This window comes from Trematomus bernacchii, unplaced genomic scaffold (genome assembly GCF_902827165.1).
Source record: "Trematomus bernacchii unplaced genomic scaffold, fTreBer1.1, whole genome shotgun sequence".
Classification (NCBI taxonomy): Eukaryota; Metazoa; Chordata; class Actinopteri; order Perciformes; family Nototheniidae; genus Trematomus; species Trematomus bernacchii.
Window position 1 is genome coordinate 11,382,082 of NW_022987648.1, and position 22,703 is coordinate 11,404,784.

The window sequence follows — 22,703 nt, forward strand, 5'->3', positions numbered from 1 at the left end:
ACTAGTGACTTAAAAAGAGACTAGTTGAGAAAAGCGTGGAGAACAAATGCAGCTGGGATTGCTTAAAAGGGGGAGGGTAGGAGGTGTGGAGATGGGTGTGTTGAATGCCACAGAGAGCCGTGTGTTTGTTTCTGTACTGTGTCTCAACCTACAAACAAAGATAATCCTAGATTGATGTGTAAAAAAACACGTGCGTAGATACTTGCATTGGTACAAGACAGGCACTCAATGTCAACATGCTGCTGCGGCCAGCTAGCTCCCTTCTGTGTGTTTAAACATAACCCAGTTTGGATTAGCATCGGCAGTAATGTTGGTTTTACACAGAGGTTACAGGGTTTTGTTGTTTATAGATGGTTATCGCTCGGATGGGTCTGGAGTTCACCAGGGGTCAATGCTGGGCCCTTTTTTTTTTTTCTTAACAAAGAATAATAAGAAAATGTCTGTTGCATTAAATTCTGCGTTGCTCAAGGTTACAATTATAGTGTTAATATATTTTTGTGTTTCCAGTGGAAAGACGGAGTATCAGACAACCAAGGGCAATAAAGCGAGGCGGTCAGCATCTTTCGAGAGAAGGCCCAGTCGACGTTACTCCAGAAGAACCATGCAGAACAGAGGTGAGGACAGCACTCAAACTCACTCTTGCAAAGCTGTGTATATAACAATATCAAAACGTAAAATATATTACATGACAAGCACTTGTTAACATACCATCAACTTATACTGTGAGATATTACCCTTCTGTATATTTATATTTTAGAATCTTTCTGAACTGTCTGTTCTTTGTGTTTTCACAGGACCATACCATCCCCAAGAGTGAGTACACTGATATTTAAACAATGTTACCATGCCATTCCCTGATAAAATTACCTTACTCTTATCAATTGTTGTAGCATCTTTGCTGTGTAGTCCTGTTTTTAAAATAACATTGTAAAGTCAAGCACTGGAAAACACTTAGTCGAAGGTCATATAACAGTTTCTACAGTGCTTAACGTGCTGTAACTCACACACAAACAAACACTCTAAATTCATTCAGTTCCACCATAAGCCTTAATTTGTAATCTTGTTGCAGAAGTAGCCTTTTGTTACATGGGGTGTGTGTGTGGGATAAAGACATGATGTCAGTGGTAGTTTTAAGCCGTCATGGGACCAGTTGACTCAAAACATTGTGATGTTTAATTCTTCTATGACCTTGTATCATACCTTATTGGATAGGTAAGGTCCTTTTTGGAGGCAAAAAAATATTAATTTTGTTGAGAAGGATGTAGCTTTGCTTTCATATGTAAGGATTGTGAGCAAACTGGCTCAAGGAAAACCTGGTACATTGAAAAAGTATTGTCATTACATTTTAACATCTATGAAAAAGCATTGTGGGAGACTTAAAGAGACCTTCATCTTTTATGTAATATTCATAATTCTTGCAAAGTGTTTACAATTTGTTCTTTGAATAAAATCTAAATGTCTTTCTTTGCTCAGGATTCTCACCTCTGGCAATGGCTTCAGCTCCAGCAGAGTACACAAGGTGAGAAGCAAGATCCCTGTGTTTATTCAAATCCTTACTCCATTATACAGAAAGCTATCATTTCTGAGTTACAGAAACTCAGAAATGAGACCCAAAGTATCCAGTCAAAATCCAAATTGAAGTAGGATAAAAGGCCAGTAATTGTAGATCTTTTACAAAGAATTATTTTGTATGATTAGTGACAGCTAACATAAAAAAGTCTAGAACTATCTATGACAACTTACAATGAAAAGTATAATAATTCCTTCCCTTTTCTCAACATTTTCAATACCTTCCAATCTCATCCTTCTTTGTGGCCATCACTTTACCTCTACCATCCTTACTCTCTGACATATGTTTTGTTTTTCTTTCCGCCTACAGGCTCCCATTAGAGGTGCACGGTCAGCTGTGCCTGTGGTCAGCCCTGTAGCTGCTTCTGCCTGTGCACCCATGGAAATCGAGGCTCTACCCAGAAGTCCTGGAGGGGAAAAGCGGAGGTTGGTACCGGAGTTCAGAATCAGTTCTTTCCAAAGCCTGCTTATTTTTTGTTATTTTTTACATTTTTTAAACTCACCTTTCACTTTATATTTGTTGAAATGTGCTCCAGGCCCGTACAATTCTGAGCTTTAAATGCCTTTTAGAGAGTGGATAGGTGATTAGATGGATGGATATTTTTGAGTTATTAGGGTAAGAGTTAGTATGTTAATATGCCTTATGCCATTGACGACTGACAATCGTACTCACTGGCGAACAGGACCAAGTAACTGAAGGTTTGGGTGGGACTAAAGGCTCCCGTTGGTTGCTGACAGTGGCTCCATAGCTAAGTGTGTTTTTCATGTTCTAATGACACAAGAGTGGCTTAACATGGCTTATCCACTGACCCTGTCTTGCTGTGACTAGGGAACACACGGAAGAAAGAGAGGAAGGCAGACGCAGAGTATTTGTGTGTTTTGTTCTATTTCCTACCTGCACATCTCTTCCATGCGTGGCTGTTCGAGTTAGAAGTCGAAGTCATTGCATTTACTTGTCACGCATCATGTACGTTGAGGTGTTCTCAGATAGGTTATCGCATGCAGAAGGGAGCTTTATGCATGGGTCTGCATTTATGGGTGTTGCTTGGTAAAGTACAGCAGTATCAGATGGTAAAGTACAGCAGTATCAGATATTGAAATTCATAAGTACAATATTTAGCCAGGTGGCATATTCAAGCTAAAGAAAGATGGATGCAGTTAATATTATTATTATTTTTATTTAGATTTGTATATCACTTTCAACCGCTATCTACCCCATCTCAAGGTTGATAAACAATGGTATGGCTCATCACACTTGGAAAGTTTTGATTCTGCGTACAATTTGCACCAAATGTAGGCACATGACCTAATTTAAATATGTGCAATAGCAAAGGAGCACCTAGAGACTATTTGCTTTGCTGCGCTATAGGGATGCACTTTGAGAATTACATGGTTTCTTTTTGTCTGTTTTTACTGAATGTTTTCCCCCTTTCTTCAGTCAGTGTATTCTTCTGAACAGTGTGTGTTTATACATTTAATATTGGCCTGTTTTTAGCCTGGGATATTTCTGTTATATATCGATGCATTTTCATGTGTTTTAAAGTGTGTGTGAATGAACAAGCAAAACAAACATCTATGAACTCTCCTCTGTTATAAACCTGCAATGTCCCCCTGTGTGTTCCAGTATTAGCATGTACTGAGGACAGAATGGTCTTGTGTGGAACAGGCCAGGTAGGTACCAACGAACCTCGCCATCGCTCTGGCTTTAACCAATCAATTGCTGTGCAGTGTCGGGCTTTCTGATTTTTGGCTTGGAAAAGGGTTTTCTTGCGATGGAATCGTCTCCTGTGATTTGCTGTCTTGTCCGCTTTTGATCAGCATGAAATGCCAAGCTAACTGGTGTTGGAAATATTATGATTTATTTTTTCGGGTGCTGTGCTGGGTTCTTGCTACTTGCGTCTTTAATCAATGACATGACATGATTTCAGCTTTGGATCTGTTCAGTTGAAGGCTTTGGTGCATTCAAGTTTGTAGACGTCTTTTACTTTCAGTTATCTAATGTCATGCTGTGCATCCTGTTAACCATATTTAAATCAGAAGTTATCTTTTTAAATGGTTCACAACATATTTTGACAACATTTGGAAATGAGTGGACGTTGCCAATAAATCTACAGCCTATATAATTAGTGATGCTAAAGCATTACCAAAACAGATTTTAGATTTACGCTGGTAAGAAAACATGACGTGTTTTGTTTTTTTTCAGTGTAAAGTAGGTACTCATACTTCCCCATAAGACTTATCAAGCTTCTAGGGAACAAAGCTAATTCAGATTTACAGCTCAGGCTGATCCTGTTTCTAGTAAAGAATAGTTCTGTTATACTAAGAGGATTGCCAGTTATAGGAGCAGGAGCCTTTTCTTTGTTATGTATTAACCTGAGAAACAGGATGCACAGATATGACCTTGGATCGAGCCGTGCATAGAGAGATCGATGACCTATTGCCATTTTTTTTCTGTATCCTCCTCTTAGAATTTGTTGCTCGAAGGTTAAACCGTAAATCCTAAAGGCTACAGAAATAATTATTTTTGTTGTCAGGAAAAAATATGAATATTGATTACATTTTCATTGACACAACATTCAGGGCATACAAATCCGTATTTATCTATATACGTCAAGGCTATGACACAACAAGTTTTTCTAAAACTACTAAAAGTGAATATCAGAAATAATTCAAAGTTCTTTACACCGATAAATAAATAAAAAGTCTCACAATGTGGCAGCAGTTACAGGGGACAGGAGGAGGATGCTTTGAAAGAGACTATACCGCTAATATTTGCGACTAATTCCTGGTGCTCTTACCTTTCTCATTCCAATCCTTTCTCCCTTTCTTTAATTACATTGTGTTCCTGCATGCATCAGTATAGCCCTTGGCTGTTAAATCTTCTCTATCTCTCTGTCTGTGTTACTTCAACTGCACAAATGAAAATAATTACTAATATGCTTAAGCCTATACAATTATGATATGATGCCTTTTATACTTATAATATAATCCAAATGATATATAAAAAAATATATAAAAACAATTATGAAGCATAATGAGGGGGGTAATATTTTAGGAATTAAATCTGAATTTAATGTTGTCTTAATTAAAGTGATGAATGTGAAAGGGAATCACTCAAATGTATAAGAAAAATACTAGCATGTCTTTTTTGCCTAGGAACCATGTGCCACTATAATTGGATCAACCTTATCACACCGAATTATAATTTTTCTTTAACTAACATACCACTCATCTCAGAAAAGATTCAAGTTATTTTTCCTAAATGTAAAACTTTGTCTGAATATTGCCCCCATCATACTGGTTCCGTACTTTAATGTTTTTTACCTAAAGTGGCCCTTGTATGCTGTCGTAGCAAACGGCTGTATTACTTTGTCATGTAGTGCTGTGTCTGTGTTTGTTGCCCTCTCTCTGACCCTTTCCTCACTCTCTTGCAAACTGCTCCACTTCTATATCCTTCACTAAGCCATTATAATAAGTGAGTAGATAACTTTACATTAATGCCTTTGGAATAAGTTCATCACATTTTAATCTCCATTGCTAACAAGAGGAAATGGGAACATTTAAAAAGGTCAATATAAGTTCATCCCCCGTAAATCTAGTCAAAGATCATTGGGTTAGTCACTGTTTAACGGTGGAAATGGGAAACTGTATGCTCCCTTGCCTCTTGTGTTCCCAGTGGAGCTGTCATCATGAATAACAGCTTCTGGATCAGGGCCTCCAGCTCTGAATATATAAACGCAGTTATGACATAGCCATCAGCTGCCAGAGGTGAAAAGCCAGGTCACTGATGCTCCAGAGACACCCAGTCCACTTCACTCCGCTCAAATGTGCAAGTCACACTTGTCAAAGCACACTTAAATGCACGCCAGAGCACAGTGTAACTGAATAAATGTACCATAAGTTACATGTCTTCTACATTAACCTGACACGCCGAGCTTATCACAACCATGAACACCTCATTTATTTATTCATGCTGTGTTATGCCCTCTAAAATAAAATGTTGGTTAAGTTGTAGTACAACAATGAAATAATTTCCTATGTTAAAATTAAAGGAGCTCCTAAAATAATTATAGAAAATCAAAACCCAGTTTATTTCCCAACTTATAAAATATTGACGGCTATCACCGTCTGGTACAGGGGAACCTTTTAGCGTCTATATGAGAAGTACTGGGCCTTTAACTGACTCCAATGTAAACCAATCATCATTATTAGACAGTTGAAGCAAAATACTTTTAAGTGCGAGAAAATCAGGAACACGTGTCATGTACCAATATCACAACAATCTTTTCTTAAGCCTAACACTTACTTACTAAACATACTTTAGTTACTAAACTAAAGTCCTTTTTCTTTCCAAAATGATCTTTTACCAAGCCAAACACTTTTGTTGCTTAATCCTAACCAACACCAACGGAAATTGACTCGACACAACCAAAACTGATAAATCACAATTTAAAATGTACCACTGATCAAACATTGAAATTGACCAGATAGGAGTGAGAATGTGCTTCTTTAATCTTTAAAGATGAAAAAGGTTGTCTAAATGTCAAGCCATATGCAATGAACTACACTTAAGAGAACCAAGCTTTTCATCAGCTACCTCACAAATCTCTTCTCCTGCCTCTCTGCCGTTTCTCTTTTCATGTCTTTCTTTATATCTGAGTTACACAACGTATGTCACTGTTATCTCTCCCACCTTCATTTGCATACAATCAGCTTCTCTTTGCTGTTTTCATTCAAAGCTTCCCTTCCTTTCCCGCGCCAGTATTGCTTTCCAGTTTACTGTACCTACATTCTCACTCACCCCCATCTCTTTACACCCCCCTCCTGTTTGTCCACTTCCCTCCACCCTGTTCTCCTCAGGTCTCCTCTTCCCTCCACCCTTCCTGCTCATACGTCTCATCAAAGCTTCCAACATGAAGTCAGACCGATCCGAAGAAAAGACAACGGTCTCACCCTTTGTACTGACATGAAATGGACGGCAAACTGATAAATGTGCTCAGTGGGGACTCACCCTTGAACAAAACTTGTGGTATTTGTGGTTGTGACCGTACCACATGGAAGGAGACATTTGGTGTGAATGAAGCCGTGCCTTATTTACTGAAACATTCCTCAAAACAAACAGCTGAAAGTATCACAGATTCTGGAAACTCAGACTCTCACATCCCTTTCCGAGTCTTCGTTTCCTCCTCTTACTTCTATGTTCTCCATAGAGTGGTGCAGGAATTAGTCCTTAAACCTGGAAACGAATTATAATTTTAGCACTTCCAATTCACTCGTTTTATCAATGCGTTTTTGGTTGGATGCCAGAAAATAAGGGCTGTGGTTAACACAAACCTAAGTACATTTAACGGTTTATTCTATGACAAAAGTGATGTCAGTAAATACTCCTTTGGTAAATCTCAAGCTTGTGTGTGTCTTTAAAAGCGGCTAAAGAGGACTAGCAAACATCGTCATGCCGAACATTAGCTTTCTTTAGCTTAGCGGTCATGACATGCGACTGATGACGGTTTGTTTGTAGATGTAAACATTAGCCATTTACTTCTGGCAATTGTATTTACAATTTAACATCATAAAAGCATTGTTAATATATGGAGATTATGCTGCCGAACAAAATGTGCAAGTATCATAAAAGTGTGTTTGCCAAAGATCTTATTTTCTGCCACGTTTAGAAAATCCAATAGTAATAACCCCAATGCTTTTTGTCCAGCCCTTGCAATGCTGACTACAAAAATACGTCGTCCCTGCACCACTTTATTGATTCTCCTTCTACACATCCTTTCTGTCCTCTGCCCTTCACTCTTAACCCTCATGGTGAAACCAGCCTGCTGGGGGGGGGAATGGTATCGATGTCAGGCTTAGGAATTCGACTCCACTCTGCAAGGAAACAATAAGTCACATAGTTCCAGGAAGGTCTAACTAAGCCCTCTTCTGTTCTCATTGCATTTCTCTCCAAATGAGTTTTGTGTTTCTTATAATATTCCAAACACTCGCTGTTTAAATTAGCTCATGAAGTGATTTTTTTTTAGTTTTTTAGTAAGAACATTTGATTTTCTCTATTTTGTATTTAATCTGATCTGCACATTTCAAGGATCTGCTGCTCTGTTTTTAAATGAAAGTTGGATGAGAAGGTTAATATGTTAAGTTGTAAGCCTAGCTTGGCGCAAACCAAAACAATTGAAGCAGGTCAACAGAGTTGTTTTGGCTCTGTCAAAGGTGCTTTTCCAGAATCTGAATGTATTAAGTTTGCACATTTTTTGTGTGTTTTGAACACATTTTAGAAATGCTAGAGGCCTTTTGGAAAGAAGCAGTTGGTCCATGCTTTAAGCTAGCCTTAAAGCCCTATTATGCTCTTTGGGTTTTTCCCTTCCCTGTAGTGAATGGTCTGCAAAAGCTAAGCGCCCCAAGTCGTCGTCGTCCCCCCCCCTTGCCTGAAATGCCATGATTGTAGTCCTTTTTTTAATTCCGTAACATAGTGAAATGACTATGTAACACTTGCGCTTCTATTGGCTGGCGCTCGGACACATTGTACGTGATATGCGGGACATCTCCAAGTGGTTGACCAATCACAACAGCAGACTGGTCTCTGGTTTCAGACAGAGGGTGAAAAGAGGTGCTGAAGCACAGGCAATATGAGAACAATTCAGACTTTTCTGAACATTAGAGCATTGGAACATGTCACAGTAGAGGCACAACATACTAATATGAACCTGAACATGAGCATAATAGGGCCATTTAACCTATCCTGGACTTAACACTCAGGAATGTAATTCTCACCGACCTTCTCATCCAACTTCTTCCGAGACATCAAACAAGCATAACTCCGTTAAGATGGTTGTAAGTATATCAAAATCAAATGGAAATTATTTATCTACTGTAATTTGTGAACACAACTGCAATGATGTTGGCATAGTTGGGGGGAGTTATTATAATAGCCCAGCCACTAAGGTACTGTTGGGTTTGTCTGAAAAGTCTGTAGAAGGAATCACTTAATGCTTACCTACCGTACAGCTCAACTATTCCACTGTTAGTTGTTTTTATTGCACAGTTCAACCAATGAAGATGATTTTGTAATATTATTGTTTAGTTTAATGTTTACAACATAACTCTGACCAAAGGATGTATATCTTACTGAATGTTTGTTAATAATTCCAGAGAATAAAGACAGGATTACTCTTGATATAGATACAGTATGTAGCATTTGATTTACTTTTATAACGTTATGCTACGGTATACACACTGTTAGAGAACGATAACCAAAGAAATGACTGTCTTCTTTCTTTTGCTGTTACTCAAGTTGTACCCAAGCTATTTAACACATAATAAATATGATTCAAAATCTAGCCACATGAGGTGGGTTGGTATCAGTGGCGAGCCGTCAGGGCCCTCTAGGAGGGCCTAAGATATTCTAAAAAATAATATTTAAAAACATTTAAAAAATATTCTTTTTTTTTTAAATTTCTTTTTTTTTAATATTATTTTTGTTATATTTTTCATTATTTTTACTGAAAAAAAACTTGATTTAATTGTATTTAAAATAACATTTCCAAAGAAATAAATCCTTAGAATCTGCCTGTTCAGTCTCTGTTGAATGTGAAGGGTTACATGAAAGAAGCTCGTCTGGCCCTCTCTGCGATTCACAGAGGGCCCGCTATAGTAACTGAACGAGAGAGTAATGTCAAATGACAGTACAATTGACCAATCATATCTTCCCTCTAAATGGGTGGGTTTTATTATCGCGGACTTTATGACAAGTTCCGCCCGCTGTGAAACTTTTCTTGTTTCCATAGCAACAACAACTTCCTGTGAACTCGCCTTCAAAATAAAAGCATGCCAAATTACACTTAAGACATACAACTGCAACGAAAGTAACAAACACAATGCAATATCATTTTCAATGTCAAAGAACACAAATTGGGTTCACAGGTGTTGTTTTGTATGGTAGAGGGTCGCTGTCATTGATGCGTTTTGCACCCTGGGCCGTTGTTTTGATATTCCGCTGAAGTATACGCTGTGACGTAATAACTATTTTTTTTTCTTTTTTTCGAGGGAATTGGTGGGGGTCAGAGGGCCTAGGTATAAAGCTCACGGCTCGCCACTGGTTGGTATATTGATGCTTTCGTATAGCACAATTACAAAAAAAAAGCATACACAAGGCTACTAGGATTTAACGTGAGAATATTGACTTTTACTTTAAATAGTCCCTATTGTGCTTTTTGGAGTTTTCTCTTTCCTGTTGTGTGTTATATAGGTTTGTGTACATGTAAACGGTCTGCAAAGGCTAAAATCCCAAAGTTCCCTCCAGTGGGAATTTATCTCGTCTTAGTGCTTGAACCTTTGGGGTATTTAAGAAAATATTTATCTCCCAATGAAATCCCTGTTTTTGTAGCCTATTACTTTAAATACATTAAGAACAATGCATTTTGTGTTTTGCTAACATAAGCGTTGGATGCATCCTCACCGTTTCCTTCATGGATACCTTAACATGTGGGAGTGTTTATATATATATATACATTCTATTTGTGAGTCCTCAGGCAACACATTGTACTTTTCTGTGCTTTAGCTCATGTTCTCCACAGGCAGTAATATAGTTCTCATGTTTCACCGTGTCTTCGGGCTACAGAAATATGAGGTAATAAGTACTGCGCTGCTGGAAGAGCTTCCACCATAATCCATGTATCGGATGTTTCGCTTCGGGTCACTTCAAATTCTGAGGATATTACACCACTTTTTTCCTTCCAAAGTTATTGCTTTCTCTGAAGACTTATTTCCAAGTACTGAATCATGCTTCTTAAGAAAACCTTCTTCAGAAATGTTATTTTCTTTCTCCCTGGACACACATTCTCATATGTTTCTAGTAGAAAGGACAGTAACTGCTTTGCTTTTGTACTTTGTTGTTTTCCTGTCAACCGCATTTTCAGGATTGTGGGATTGTCTTGCCAAAACAAATGGATCTTAGAATATATTATATATACAATATATATTGCATGGTTTTAGCTTGGGTTGTTTGCCTTTTGGTTTGTCTGTCAGCATGATTTCAGAAAAAGCATATTGGCCTGGATTTCCTGAAACTTGATGGGAAAATGTCCAATAGGCCAAGAAAGAACCAATTAAATGATAGGACAAAAGCACACATTATGTTTCACTTTCAATAACACTGCAACAATAGGGATTGTGCTGCATTGATGTGGTGTTGGAACAACAGAAAAAATTGGTTCCATCCTGGGAAAATGTACAGAAACAGATATGTTGTTTTAATGCCCTGAGCAATAAAAAGCAACATCCTTCCTTATGAACTCACCAAAGAAGAAAGTGTCCATAACTTTGGGAATGGTACCATCCTAGGAGCATCAAAAGAGACATTTAAATAATCTGCTGCTGTGGTTTTAACAGTTGTTCAATAAGAATGGCAATATTTCCCACTATTTGTAAACATTGAAAGGGTTGTTAGCCTAGTTTAGCACAAAACAAAACAAATTGGAAACAGTAGGATAACGGTTATACTTGCTCTGCAAAGGTGCTTTTCCAAAAATCATTGAATCTTTTTAAATATCTATACTGTTTTTGTGTGTGTTGAACAAGCCTCAACACATCCTGGACTCAAAACTTAGAAAAAAAATGCAGGCTTAAGTGAATTGGAGGTCTCTGCTCTTCGTGTTCCGTTAATAGATATATATATTTTTTATATCATTTTGTTGCTATGTTGATGGGAAGTAATACCAAAATGTGGCCTTGTTCATTATCATGATCCAGTTTTGACATCTTTGCCGAGTCCATTTATGTCTTATGGCTGCTGCAGGTAAGTTGTGCAGCTTGTTGATCCAGAATTATTCTGTTTTATTTTTGTCTAACATTTAAATGATTCCCAACATTGTTTCTGTCTGTAATCATGATCATTTTATAAACCCCAAGTTGATGTGATGCTTATATTATAAACTCCTTGTCTCCTTTTCTCTGTCTCTAGTTTGCCTATTGCTGACCTGATGGAGACGTGCATTGATGATGTCCTCCGGGCTCCTGCCGTCCCCACGGTGACGGCTACAGACGAGGCCGGATCAAGCGGCTCCTACGCCCCCCCCAGTGCCACCGGGGAGGATCCTCTGGGTCTCGCTGGTGAGCGTACAGAAAAACCACAAAGTAAATTCAGACCGTCAAATAAAATGTATTGGAAAATGTTTTACTCGGAAATGTCAAAAGAACTAAAATCTTGTCTTGGAAGCCTCTCAAATAAACCACTTTATGTATGAAAAATGTGTTTCACAAGATAATACAGTGTAGTGACAATGTGTCAGACTACGAGTCACTGACAACACCACTTAGACTCACTCCCATCTTATTTTAATACATCACTGCTTCCCATTCTTCAGTTATTTAAAGAATTGTTTCACTAACATTAACCAAAGAAAGACCCCAGAGATGATGTGTTCAATGATACATAAAACAAATGAAGGAAAGTAAAGCAGGATACTGAAAAGAGGAACATTTAAGGAAACTCATTTCCTTAGTTATGTGTATGTTTTATTGTGCATGCTCTGAAATATCACAATGTAGTTGTATTAAGGTTAATGGCTGTGTTTCTCCAGAAGCAGCAGCCCGTCTGAAGCAGCTAGAGTTGGAGACCAGTCCGCTTCTCACTACCCTGAAGAATAACATCAATGTCAACATGACCATGAATAACCAGGTGGGTAATTGTTTATAAAGTATTTGTGTGTATTTCCAACTTCAACTAAACAATGTCGTTCTTCTAGAAAAAGGCTGGTATCACAAACATGGAGAAATGACCGTACGGATATGATAGCATTTCTTCTGGTTTGTTTAGAAGTTCTATTTTCCTCACCTATTTCTCTCTCATTGTATGGGATGTGTGTGCCTGCTCCAACAGGAGGATGTGGTGAAGCTGACGGAGAAGTGTGCTCTGAACAGCACAGGCAGCAGTCCTGCCGTCACTCCTCTGTGTGTCCCGGAGGAACTGAAGAGTAACATCCTGAAAGCACAGGCCGAGGCTGCTGCTCTCAAGGTGAGGAACAGAGCTTCAATCAAAAGAAATGCTTTGACAGTTGTTCAAATTCTAATAAAACAGACTCGAACAGGGGTCCGTTGTCTGCACTGTTTACCCTTAAATTCAAATGATAAGCCAAAGGGTTAAGTACTGTAGCCTTGCCGTTTTCAGTAATGTTAGTCCTACAATTCAGATAGTGCTAATATGATCCGTGAAAAGTCAAACTGAAGTGAGGGATATTATCCATGCTTATTTTCTTGTCATAACCTTTTGATAGTTAGAGGGTACAATTATTTTAAGTGCACTCTTTGTGCTGGGTACTTTCACTTTTAATGCTGCTAAAGGCTTTTAAAACTAAAATCTGATAATTTCATGTATAAAATAATGGAATTAATCTAGGGTCTTGGTTTTCTAACTTTCAAAACAACCCTTTTAAGCTCAAACAGTGACTACTTTTACATGAACAGTATTATTTTCAATTTGAAAAGGGTCATGCAAATAACATATTCAGTGTCTACTATGAAATATTTTGTATGAAGCATTTTCTGATCAAGGCGTGGGGTTTGCCAGATTTGGATAATATTTCCTTTTTCAGAGCATTCTTTGGGAATGTATAAAACACATTTAGTACTTGTGTCTCGATCAAGGGTTTAATCGCAGTTTCCGACACACAGCCTCATGACTGTTTACAGCCAGCTCTTTTTTAAACGTGAATAAATATAACGCATACCTTATCAAGAAGGTGGTTGAAGGAATGAGGGAGGCTATGTGCACAATGACGATACCGGTGGAAACTTTCAAGTGGGAATACAGTTTTACAGTTTAGTAGGATTATTGTGTTTTTTGAAATAAGGGCAAAACCCAGAATAATCTGTGCAAATAAGAATAATGCAAACATGCATTTCCATCTCACTTCATGAGATGGAAATGCATGTTTGTATTATTCCTCCACCCTCTATCCATCTATTTATCTTTCTACCTGTTCTTCTGTGTAGGGATCTTTGGAGGAACATATCGTCGTTGTTGGAGATAAAAACTGTAACGTGCAGGAGGCCTCGCTCAGGTATGACCATGCACAGGAATCAAAGCACAGTCTATAAATCAAGATAGAATAAATCTACCTTTTTGATCTCACATTGGGAAATGGTTCATGATACAGCAGCATGTTTATAAGGCACATTGCACATGAGTTTAAAATGCAATAATATTCAATAAGATAAAAAACACAAACACTAAATATATACATATCATAAGAGCAGAAAGCTAAATATCTATAGAATACACAATAAAATATGTTAGAATACACTTTAATAGAACAACTTACTATGACAATAAAATATCTAAACATATGATACTTTATACACACCTATTAAAATAAAAAAACTGCAACTTGCATTTTGTTGTTTTAAGTGTCCAAATAATTATTAATTAAAAAATAATATGATGTATTAATAAATCAATGAGCAGGTTTTTGCTTAGGCCACCAAAACATATTCAGCCGTTCAACATGTTGTGTTTGGTTGTTTTTTAAAGTTTTTACAGAAACATCTTCTCTCCTTTAAAAAATGGTCCTTACAGTAGAGTCAGTCAGTACAGAGCCTACACGGTCAGGAAGAAAGCCATTGTCAGTCGTGCTCCATTGTCTTGAAATTAGGCTTCCTCCTCCTCCTCCTCCATCTTCCTGAGTCATGCCAACTGTCAACACATTGTCTCAGCCAATCTCCGCACACCCTTCTGCTCGAGCTGATTATCCCCCTGAATATTCATGAGGATTATCGCTGTAGCTCAAAACATTACATCACCTGCAGCTCATTCTTACAAGCAAGGCTTTCATCGACTGTCAGGCAAATCCCTGTCGCCGGGTCGTATCCGAGGCAGACAGTGGAACACGCTGTTTCAATATCAAAATACTTTGTAATGACGGAGGAAATGTAGGTTTTGACAGTTGCAAAATACAAAATAAATAACATTTAATAGAATAAATATTATATAAACATAAGAAGTTAAAGAAAAATGTGCATATTGTACTACAATATAAAACAATTAATATGTAAACATTTGTAAATTACAATTTATACAGTTGTGTATGTAAGTATTAATAAAGATATCAACACTTTTTTTCTGGTATTTTCCCATAAACGCCTTTCAAATCTTAATTTATAAAGTAATTGTTTATTATCTTAAGGATATTTTAATCAATGTAAAATGATTTATTATAACCTGTCATGTGAGCAGAGTTTTCTTGAAATATATATACTGTATATTCTACTGAAATGTCACATTAAAGGTGGGGTAGGTAAGTTTGAGAAACCGGCTCGAGATACACTTTTTGTTATATTCCATGGAATGCTCTTAACATCCCGATAGCAATGAATATCTGAAGTGCTTTGACAAAAAATCCATAAAAAAATGTCATCTGTGGAAGCCGTAGTACTGTAAAAAGCACGACCAATCATTTTAGCCGGCCCGGCTAAAATAACTGGATGGCCTACCTGCCTGTCAGCCTTCCATCTGTGCACAAACTTATCTCGTGCCCTCATTAGTCATGTGCGCGTTCGTGTGTGTTGGAGGAGGGGCTCTGTAAGGAAGTGGCAGATTTTTTCCGGCTGTGTATTTTCATATTCTAGCGCACTCGAGCTGGTTTCTCCAAAATTACCTACCCCACCTTTAATTAGACAAATAAAATAAAAAATATCATAAATGAAGTATGTGCCATCTGTTTCCAGGTTGAAGGTGCGTACGGGACGGATGGGCAGTAACTCGTCTCTGACTGTCGTCAGTCGCCCCGACAACCAGGACTCCTGGGACCTGCTCAAACCTGCCTCCTTGGGCTCATCAGCCGGGGCCAGGTCAGTCTGTGTGTCTGTATGAACTAAAGAGCAAAAGTTATTTCATACTTCATGAAAAATTGAAACGTAGTCCAAAAGATTGAGATGATTTCACACATTGACAGAACTAACCTGGGTCCCACTCACCCCCCCCCCCTGCCTGAAACACCTCCATTGGACTCCTTTGTTTACTTCCGTAACATGATGACATCCCTATGTAACACACGATTCTTTTGGCTAGCGTTACAACAGATTGTACGTGATAGACTAAGGGGCGGGACATCTCTCAGCCGTTGACCAATCAAAGCAGACTGGGCTCTGGTTTCAGACAGAGGGTGAAAAGAGGTGTTGCAGCACAGGCAGTATGAGAAATATAAAGAGCTTTTTGAACATTAAAACATGGAGACATGTCGCAGTAGAGACACTACATACTGATATGAACCTGAAAATGAGCTAAAAAGGGGCCCCTTTAACCTACTTTAGCTGTTGGTACCGTAAGAGTAGGAAGAAAGAAAAGGCTTGACCATTCAGATATAAAGAAGGAAGAATAAAGAAGGATAGAAAGTAACGGTATGAAGATGGGATTTAAAGAAAGAGATTACAGCACCCACCTGCTTTTACTTACTATCTGAAGAGTAAAGTATAAAATACACAATAATCTTAGATGTTGTCTTCCAATGTGTTGCTTGGTCTTTGCTGACATCTGTTGGCGTGTTTGAGTATCTGTGTTGAGTCACATGACTTGAGTTCTGCCTGGATACTGCTGCCGTCTCCGCTCAATAAGTGTTTACAGTAGGATGACACAAAAATGCAGACGCTTGACCAGACAATTCACAAAAGGCCCCCGAGGCCCCGGGCTCATTGATGCAGTAAACGCTCGCTCTGTTCGGCCTCTTTATCTCCTACAGTCTGGAGAATGTCCCCTCTGCTGTGCTGACACAATGAAGCCATTAATCAATAACTCTATCACACAGCATTCAATCAGGAAAGATAATCCCTTAACTATATTATCTAGCAACATTTGATACTACTGTTTTTTTCAAAGCTTGAGGGACTTTAAATATATGACTGTGGGTTGCTGTGAGGATTTTCTCTCTGGAGTGGAGCATAAATCTATACGTCTGCTTATTATTTCTCTTTTTTCATGTCCATCAGTGTGGAGAGGCTGGCTGAAGACGTAAGCCCCTCTGTCCCCAAGATGCCCTCTGAGCCCGTCTGCGAAGCCACGGCACCAAAGGTAAAACCATTATTAATAGTTGAATTATTTACTCTGGTGCGTTTACATTTTTTGAACATGGAAATAATAGCCATGAATCTTTGAATACATGTACACAGTGTTTACTGTTAGTGAAAGCTTGAGTATGAATGTTCAGTTATATTTTCAATGGCAGTCAGTAATCTAATTGAATGTATTTAATAAGGGTACAGTTACAGAGTTTAAATGTTTCATTGTATTATTAAAGATGGACAAAAAGGTGACTTTGCCAGATAATCTTCAATGCTACAATACACTGTGTAAGGAGCTCCACAGTCCTACTATTCAATTCATTTTATTCAACTAGATTTGACCTTTAATTAAAAAATGTAAGGTCAAATCTTAAAACAATAATGGAAATATGCAAAATGACATACTATGGATAAACTATCCAAAGCTTTAGAAACAGTTACCCAAACACTAATCACAAAGTTTTATCATATTACTACTAAACAATATGTATTACTAACACATCTAGAATTGTACATGTGTTATACAGAACATATTAAAAGCTAAAAAGATCTTAATAATGCATTCCTAAATAAAGAGTGTGGCACGTGTAATCTGAGGGAACATCTTATTAATAAAGATGTGTTTTGCATGCCACATGTATAGTTCCTCTGTGAAACCAAATGTAAAAACATTGATTCATAAAAAACTTGTCTAAGTTTTCTGTGTTGACATGTTTTGGTTTGTATCATTGTGCAGGTTAAAGCAGACGAAGTTGACCTGCCAAGCTCCGCCCCTCTGTCTGACAACCTGATCGATTTCACCGATCCAACCCCTGTGGTAAGATGCAATTCTACCTCATGTAAAACTCCTACAAATGATAATATCCTTAGGCGCTTTCACACCGCAGTACTTTTCCCACTTTAGTTCCGATACAGTTCCGAAATGTCACGTTCACACCAAAAAAATCCGGAACTAAAATTAGTTAATGAGAACTTTTTTACCCCCTTTTCAGTCCCTGTTGGAGAGCAGGTACTTTCGTGGGAGAAAAAGGTTCCTATGTCTGATTGGCTGGGCGGATTGCAAACCACGCCCCGTAAAACTCCCGAAAAGTTTTGTGAAGCCACCATTTTATTATCCTTGCATTAGCATTATTAGCATTAGCATTAGCCCAACGCACTAACGCAGAGAGACTAATTTATGGCAACACAAAATAAAACATGGGAGCGGTGGAGATGAGGAGGTGTCGGCGTTCTGGCGATTTACTCGGAAGGCTTCAGTAGAAGCTGCTGGGAGTCCCAGCAGCTTCTACTGAAGCCAGCCCCCAACTCCGGGGACTTCCGGCCGGGGACTTCGGGTGGCAGTATACGCCGTGAAGTTGTTTGCGGCCTGCCAGTAAACCCAAAGCAGAAGAAGAAGAAGTGACGTCAGCAGCTTAATTTGCCTAATCCTCCCCCAGGGATTTATTCCGGTGTGAACGCGATCTGTACTTAGTTCATCAGAACTAAAGAGTTCTCATGAACCTTTGTGGGAAAAGTACTGCGGTGTGAAAGCCCCTCTTAACTCATTTAAAGCATATTTGTGTATGAACCTTTTAAGATTCCAATGCTACCAGTTTTAAGTGCAAAAGCATTTCTATAAGCCTTCTCCATCGCTGCCCCCCCCCCTCCCCCCTATGGAATTCACTCCCACAACCAATCAGAGACTGCACTCCCACCTTCAAAACACTGACCAAAACTCAGCTTTTTAGACTAGCTTTTAATGTGCTGTGTCCTTGTGGCAAATGTTGTTTTATTGCTCGACTTTACTTTGAACTTTGTATTTTACCTTTTAGGGCTTGATAAATAAAATGTACTATTATTTTTAACAGAATGACTTACAAATGATGACTTGATGCCATCACTGCCTTTAGATTTAGGACATAAAGTTGTCTTATTTAGCCACTTGCTAGCAACCGCCTTTGTTTAAGACATGTAAAAGCTTCAGACATTAGCGAGCTGGGTATTTACTGACATTTACTCACAACAAATCTCATAAGCTTGTTTTACCACCGATCATTTCTCTCACATATATTCACCTGGAAACGTTAACTCATGTTGTGGTTTCGGACTCATTCCTGCACCAGTCTAATCAATGTGAAAATATTTGAATTGTTTTTCAGTTGCCTGCAGTGCCGCCGCCCAAACCTGTCATCACTCCTCGCTGGATCATCCCTACCACTGCTGTGAGTATCACTCTGATTTGAATCTGTCTAACTTCTCTCCTGATCAACCGTCTGCCTTTATCCCCACAGGTTCTAATGAAGTTAAACATTTTCATGTTTATTGCATTTTTTTTTAAATGTCCTGACACTGGTGATTCATGACTCAGCGTTTATCTTCCACATGCACTTGCTTAGTCGCTGTTCTCATTGGCTGGTGTAGAGGCTCTGTAGAGAATGACCTCCCCCCTTCTCCCCCCCCCCCCTTCTAATGCAGCCTCCCGGCGTCTTTACTAACGGCCTGCTCGACCTTGACCCCCCTGCTAAGGTCAACCCTCCTCTCCCCCCAGATGTGGGAGCAGCTTTCACCCCAGCCCTCCCCCCACGTAACAACGCCTCGGCCAGGTAAAACTCTTCACATTCAAACCCAAGTCGAGCTTGTTTTAGAGTACATTTGGTCGCATGCTGCCCCCTGCTGGAGTCACACTGCTACAGGAGGTCAGCTCTTCACTGCAGTTCTGCTTGGTCTCTGCTACTCTGAGAAATCATGAGCTCACTTAATGGCTTCTGGCAGTAAAACACAACTAGTAACTCAAACTGAATAGTGGTGAAATGTACATTTACTCAAGGACTGTATTTAAGTATAGTGTATTTAAATGTTATGCTACTTTATATTCCACTACATTTATTTGACAGCTTTAGTAGCGAGTTACTTTACATTTTGAGATTATTAAATATTACAAAAAAACATGAATTATTTAATAAACATCGACATAATTATACGTTCAAATCCAGCAGCAGTTTACAAAGTCATTTGAATACCAGCTGTAATGGACACATAATTGCATCTATAATCATCTATTCATTTATATACAGTATACTATATACAATTCTGTAATGACCTCTTGTGCTTTTGATACTTTAACTATATTTTCTGACCAATACATTTGTGCTTTTACCTAAGTTAGATTTTGAATCCAGGGTTTTCCTTTTAACAGAGCATTTTTACTATTTAAAACTTGAACATGTACCCCCCCCCCCCCCCCCTGCAGCACTATGGGAAAGCCGCCAGCCTCGGAGGATGGAGCCAAACTCAGAGGTCTCCTGACCACTGAGCTCTGAGGGGAAAAAACAGGAGCAGCCATCGCAACGTTCACCCCCCCACCCCCCTAAGCTCCTCACCCATCACACACACAAGCAAGCTGGATCAGATGTGCTGTGGGCTAAAAGGAGAGTGAAAACAGGGGGAGGCAAACCCTTCACGTAACACAGAAAAGAAAAGAGATATGACAGATGTTCACAATAACACGACACCAAGCCTAGTCAAGCGACATGTAGCACCAGTATTAACATATAGAGAACACTTGTGGTGTGAACTGTATGCTGTCAGTGCTTAAGGTACATACGGCTCAAAGGGTAAGTTGTTTTCCCTCCCCCCCCCCCCCCTTTTTGAGTCATGCTGTTTATTACTGGTGGATCCCTGCTACTGTGAGATCTTCTGAACACACAGCTTTAGAGCTGGAGAACACTGGATGAAGGACTGACATCTATAACAAAGAAAGACTTTAAATGTTGATCCCAAGAGATTTAAACGCGAGGACTCTTAACAAGATGGATATGATACTGTTCTGTCCTTGTAGCAATTTGTTGTTTTTAATCCCACTCAATACTACACTTGCTCTGTTGGTAGCCACTGGATGTACTGTAAGAACTTCACTGGATTATTTTTGCAACACTGGACCTTTTGATGACACTAGAGGTGACCACTTTAATTTTTCAACGGTTTTCATTATCCTGCTTTTTTTGTCTGTTTTTATGTGTATGCCCATCACAGTGCTTCTCACATATTTCTGTAGCAGCATGAGGACGTTTCGAACATCACTAACAAAATGTTTTTCTGTGTCACTTTCTGGACCTTATCAGGACTTTGAGTGAAAGTTGGAGATGAAATATGATCTTATACTTGGTGTCCTTGAAAGCACCGCCTCTACCCGTGACAGTTTTTCACTCATGATTATTTCTATGTTGGCAATGTGAAAGCAGGAGTGGTTCGGTTGCTGTGGAAACCTTTGAATCTACTGTGATCCCAGCTGGATTACCAAACTGGAAATCTGAATTATTATAACACTGGATGTTAGAGCAGCGTATTCTGGCCTTTTTTAGGAAAAGAATGATTACAAGCTGGGGGAGGAGGCGTGATATTCCAGGATGTATTATCTGACATTAAAAGGGTTAGTTTACGAGAAAAAAAACTCACTAATATAAGAAGAAAAATGAATAATCTATGAAAGTACAGTCAGAAAAGTGAAGGAAAACCTTTCAAAGTGACATAAAACACAATATTTAGCGGTTCCTTTCACATCATTTCTTTACATTTTGAGATTTTCTGAGACAAATGAATTTACTCCATAATTTATAATCTCTGAGATTTAATCTTTTTTCTCCGAATATCGCCCCCTCCTTCTGCTCTGTATTTTTGTTGAAGTTGGCCTTTCTCTACCCTGTTGTAACACATCTCTCCCGGTATTAACGTGCTGTAGTTATGGCCCCACCTTATGGAAATGAATGTATTCAGAAAATCTGGAAAAGACACAGTATGAAAACGTGTTTATCTAAAAATGTGCTGACAGTTTATACCCGACAGAAAACATGTGAAATATCTTCAAAGCTGGTTTTATAAATGTGAAACTGAGGCCTAATTCTACATTTTCTGAGTTATTAATGAAGTATATCACATTTACTTTTTTTTTTTTTTATCTCAGTCCCCTTTACGTATTAACCACCCAGTCGGGACCCTCATTGAAATGATCTCTGAAAGGGATGTCATGAGTGTTTTTACAATGTCTTCTTAGCAGTGACAGTTATTTATGCTACTCCTCAGTGTGATTGTTCAAATATGACATGTTGTCCAAAAGTGTTGTAGCGTACAGTGATTATGTATTGTCAGTATTATGACATCAGCTGGCTGTAGATACGAAGTAGATTTATATATATTTTTTGAAAATGATGTTGGCAGTATACACACTGAGCAGAACTCTGCATTGTTGTATTTTCTAATTGAAGTAGGGAACATATTACTGACTGGAAAACAAATAGTGACGTCTCAAATGCAATTTTATATAAACTTTTATTATTTTTTTTCTGGAATACCTGATCATAATTCAGTAAAGCTTTGCTACAGTAGAAGTCAATTGTTCTTGATTCTTTTATTACTGTCTGGCTACTGTTGAAATGATTTGCTTATCAGTGATTACATTTGGATTTAATGCGAGACTACACGATCTGATTCGCTGTCTGCTGGGCCATGTGATCTCTGTCATGTTAGACCAGCTGAAACAATGACCCGGACCACTGAGGGGGGAAACATCTGATTTCATAGTCCTGTTTAAATTGCCTTGCTCTGGAAAGCTATTGTATCGTTATCAGAAGTTGAGTAATAACAACTGACTGTTTCATATAATAACAAAGTGCTTTTCTTTCCCTCGCAGCCCCCCTTATTTTTTGAAGAGTAATCTCCAAAACATTGAACATGGTTTTCTTAGATCTTGTTGTTTACAGAGGAAACATATTCTTCTTATACTCCCAGGTCCCAGGACATCATTTATTAAGATAATTACAGTAACAACAGGCTCATGTCAAACCATTATTCTCCATTAGTCCAAACATCCATCTCTCTTTCAGTTATTGCTCATTGGTTGACACCAAAGAGCAGAATGGAGGGCACTACAGAACAATGTGAGACCCTTTGCCTTTTATTAGTTAATGAACAGTATAATACACTGCTCCAACTGTTTGTAGTTTGTACAGTGTGAGATGTTTTGTATTTAAATCGCCCCCCAGACTTTTCTTTACAGATGCACTCTGATCGCATGTTTGTGTTTCAATTAAGTATTTGTACAATTCAGC

The 22,703-nt window shown here is 38.5% G+C and overlaps 1 protein-coding gene across 7 annotated transcripts in view; it reads left to right on the forward strand.

Moving 5' to 3' along the window:
* epb41l5 (erythrocyte membrane protein band 4.1 like 5) overlaps nt 1-21,988 on the forward strand; it is a 44,158-nt gene extending 22,170 nt beyond the window's left edge. For 2 of the 7 annotated variants that reach the window (XM_034134604.1, XM_034134605.1), the window contains exons 13-26: nt 508-614; nt 795-813; nt 1,474-1,519; nt 1,880-1,995; nt 11,531-11,703; nt 12,150-12,247; nt 12,449-12,583; nt 13,561-13,628; nt 15,292-15,414; nt 16,549-16,630; nt 17,357-17,437; nt 18,759-18,821; nt 19,075-19,202; nt 19,850-21,988. In XM_034134604.1, the coding sequence (XP_033990495.1) occupies nt 508-614; nt 795-813; nt 1,474-1,519; nt 1,880-1,995; nt 11,531-11,703; nt 12,150-12,247; nt 12,449-12,583; nt 13,561-13,628; nt 15,292-15,414; nt 16,549-16,630; nt 17,357-17,437; nt 18,759-18,821; nt 19,075-19,202; nt 19,850-19,919 (1,309 nt within the window). In that variant the 3' untranslated portion in view covers nt 19,920-21,988. The remainder of the gene's footprint in view (nt 1-507; nt 615-794; nt 814-1,473; nt 1,520-1,879; nt 1,996-11,530; nt 11,704-12,149; nt 12,248-12,448; nt 12,584-13,560; nt 13,629-15,291; nt 15,415-16,548; nt 16,631-17,356; nt 17,438-18,758; nt 18,822-19,074; nt 19,203-19,849) is intronic. The other 5 variants (XM_034134606.1, XM_034134608.1, XM_034134609.1 and 2 more) reach the window with 4 other exon arrangements.
* Nucleotides 21,989-22,703: the final 715 nt, after the last annotated feature.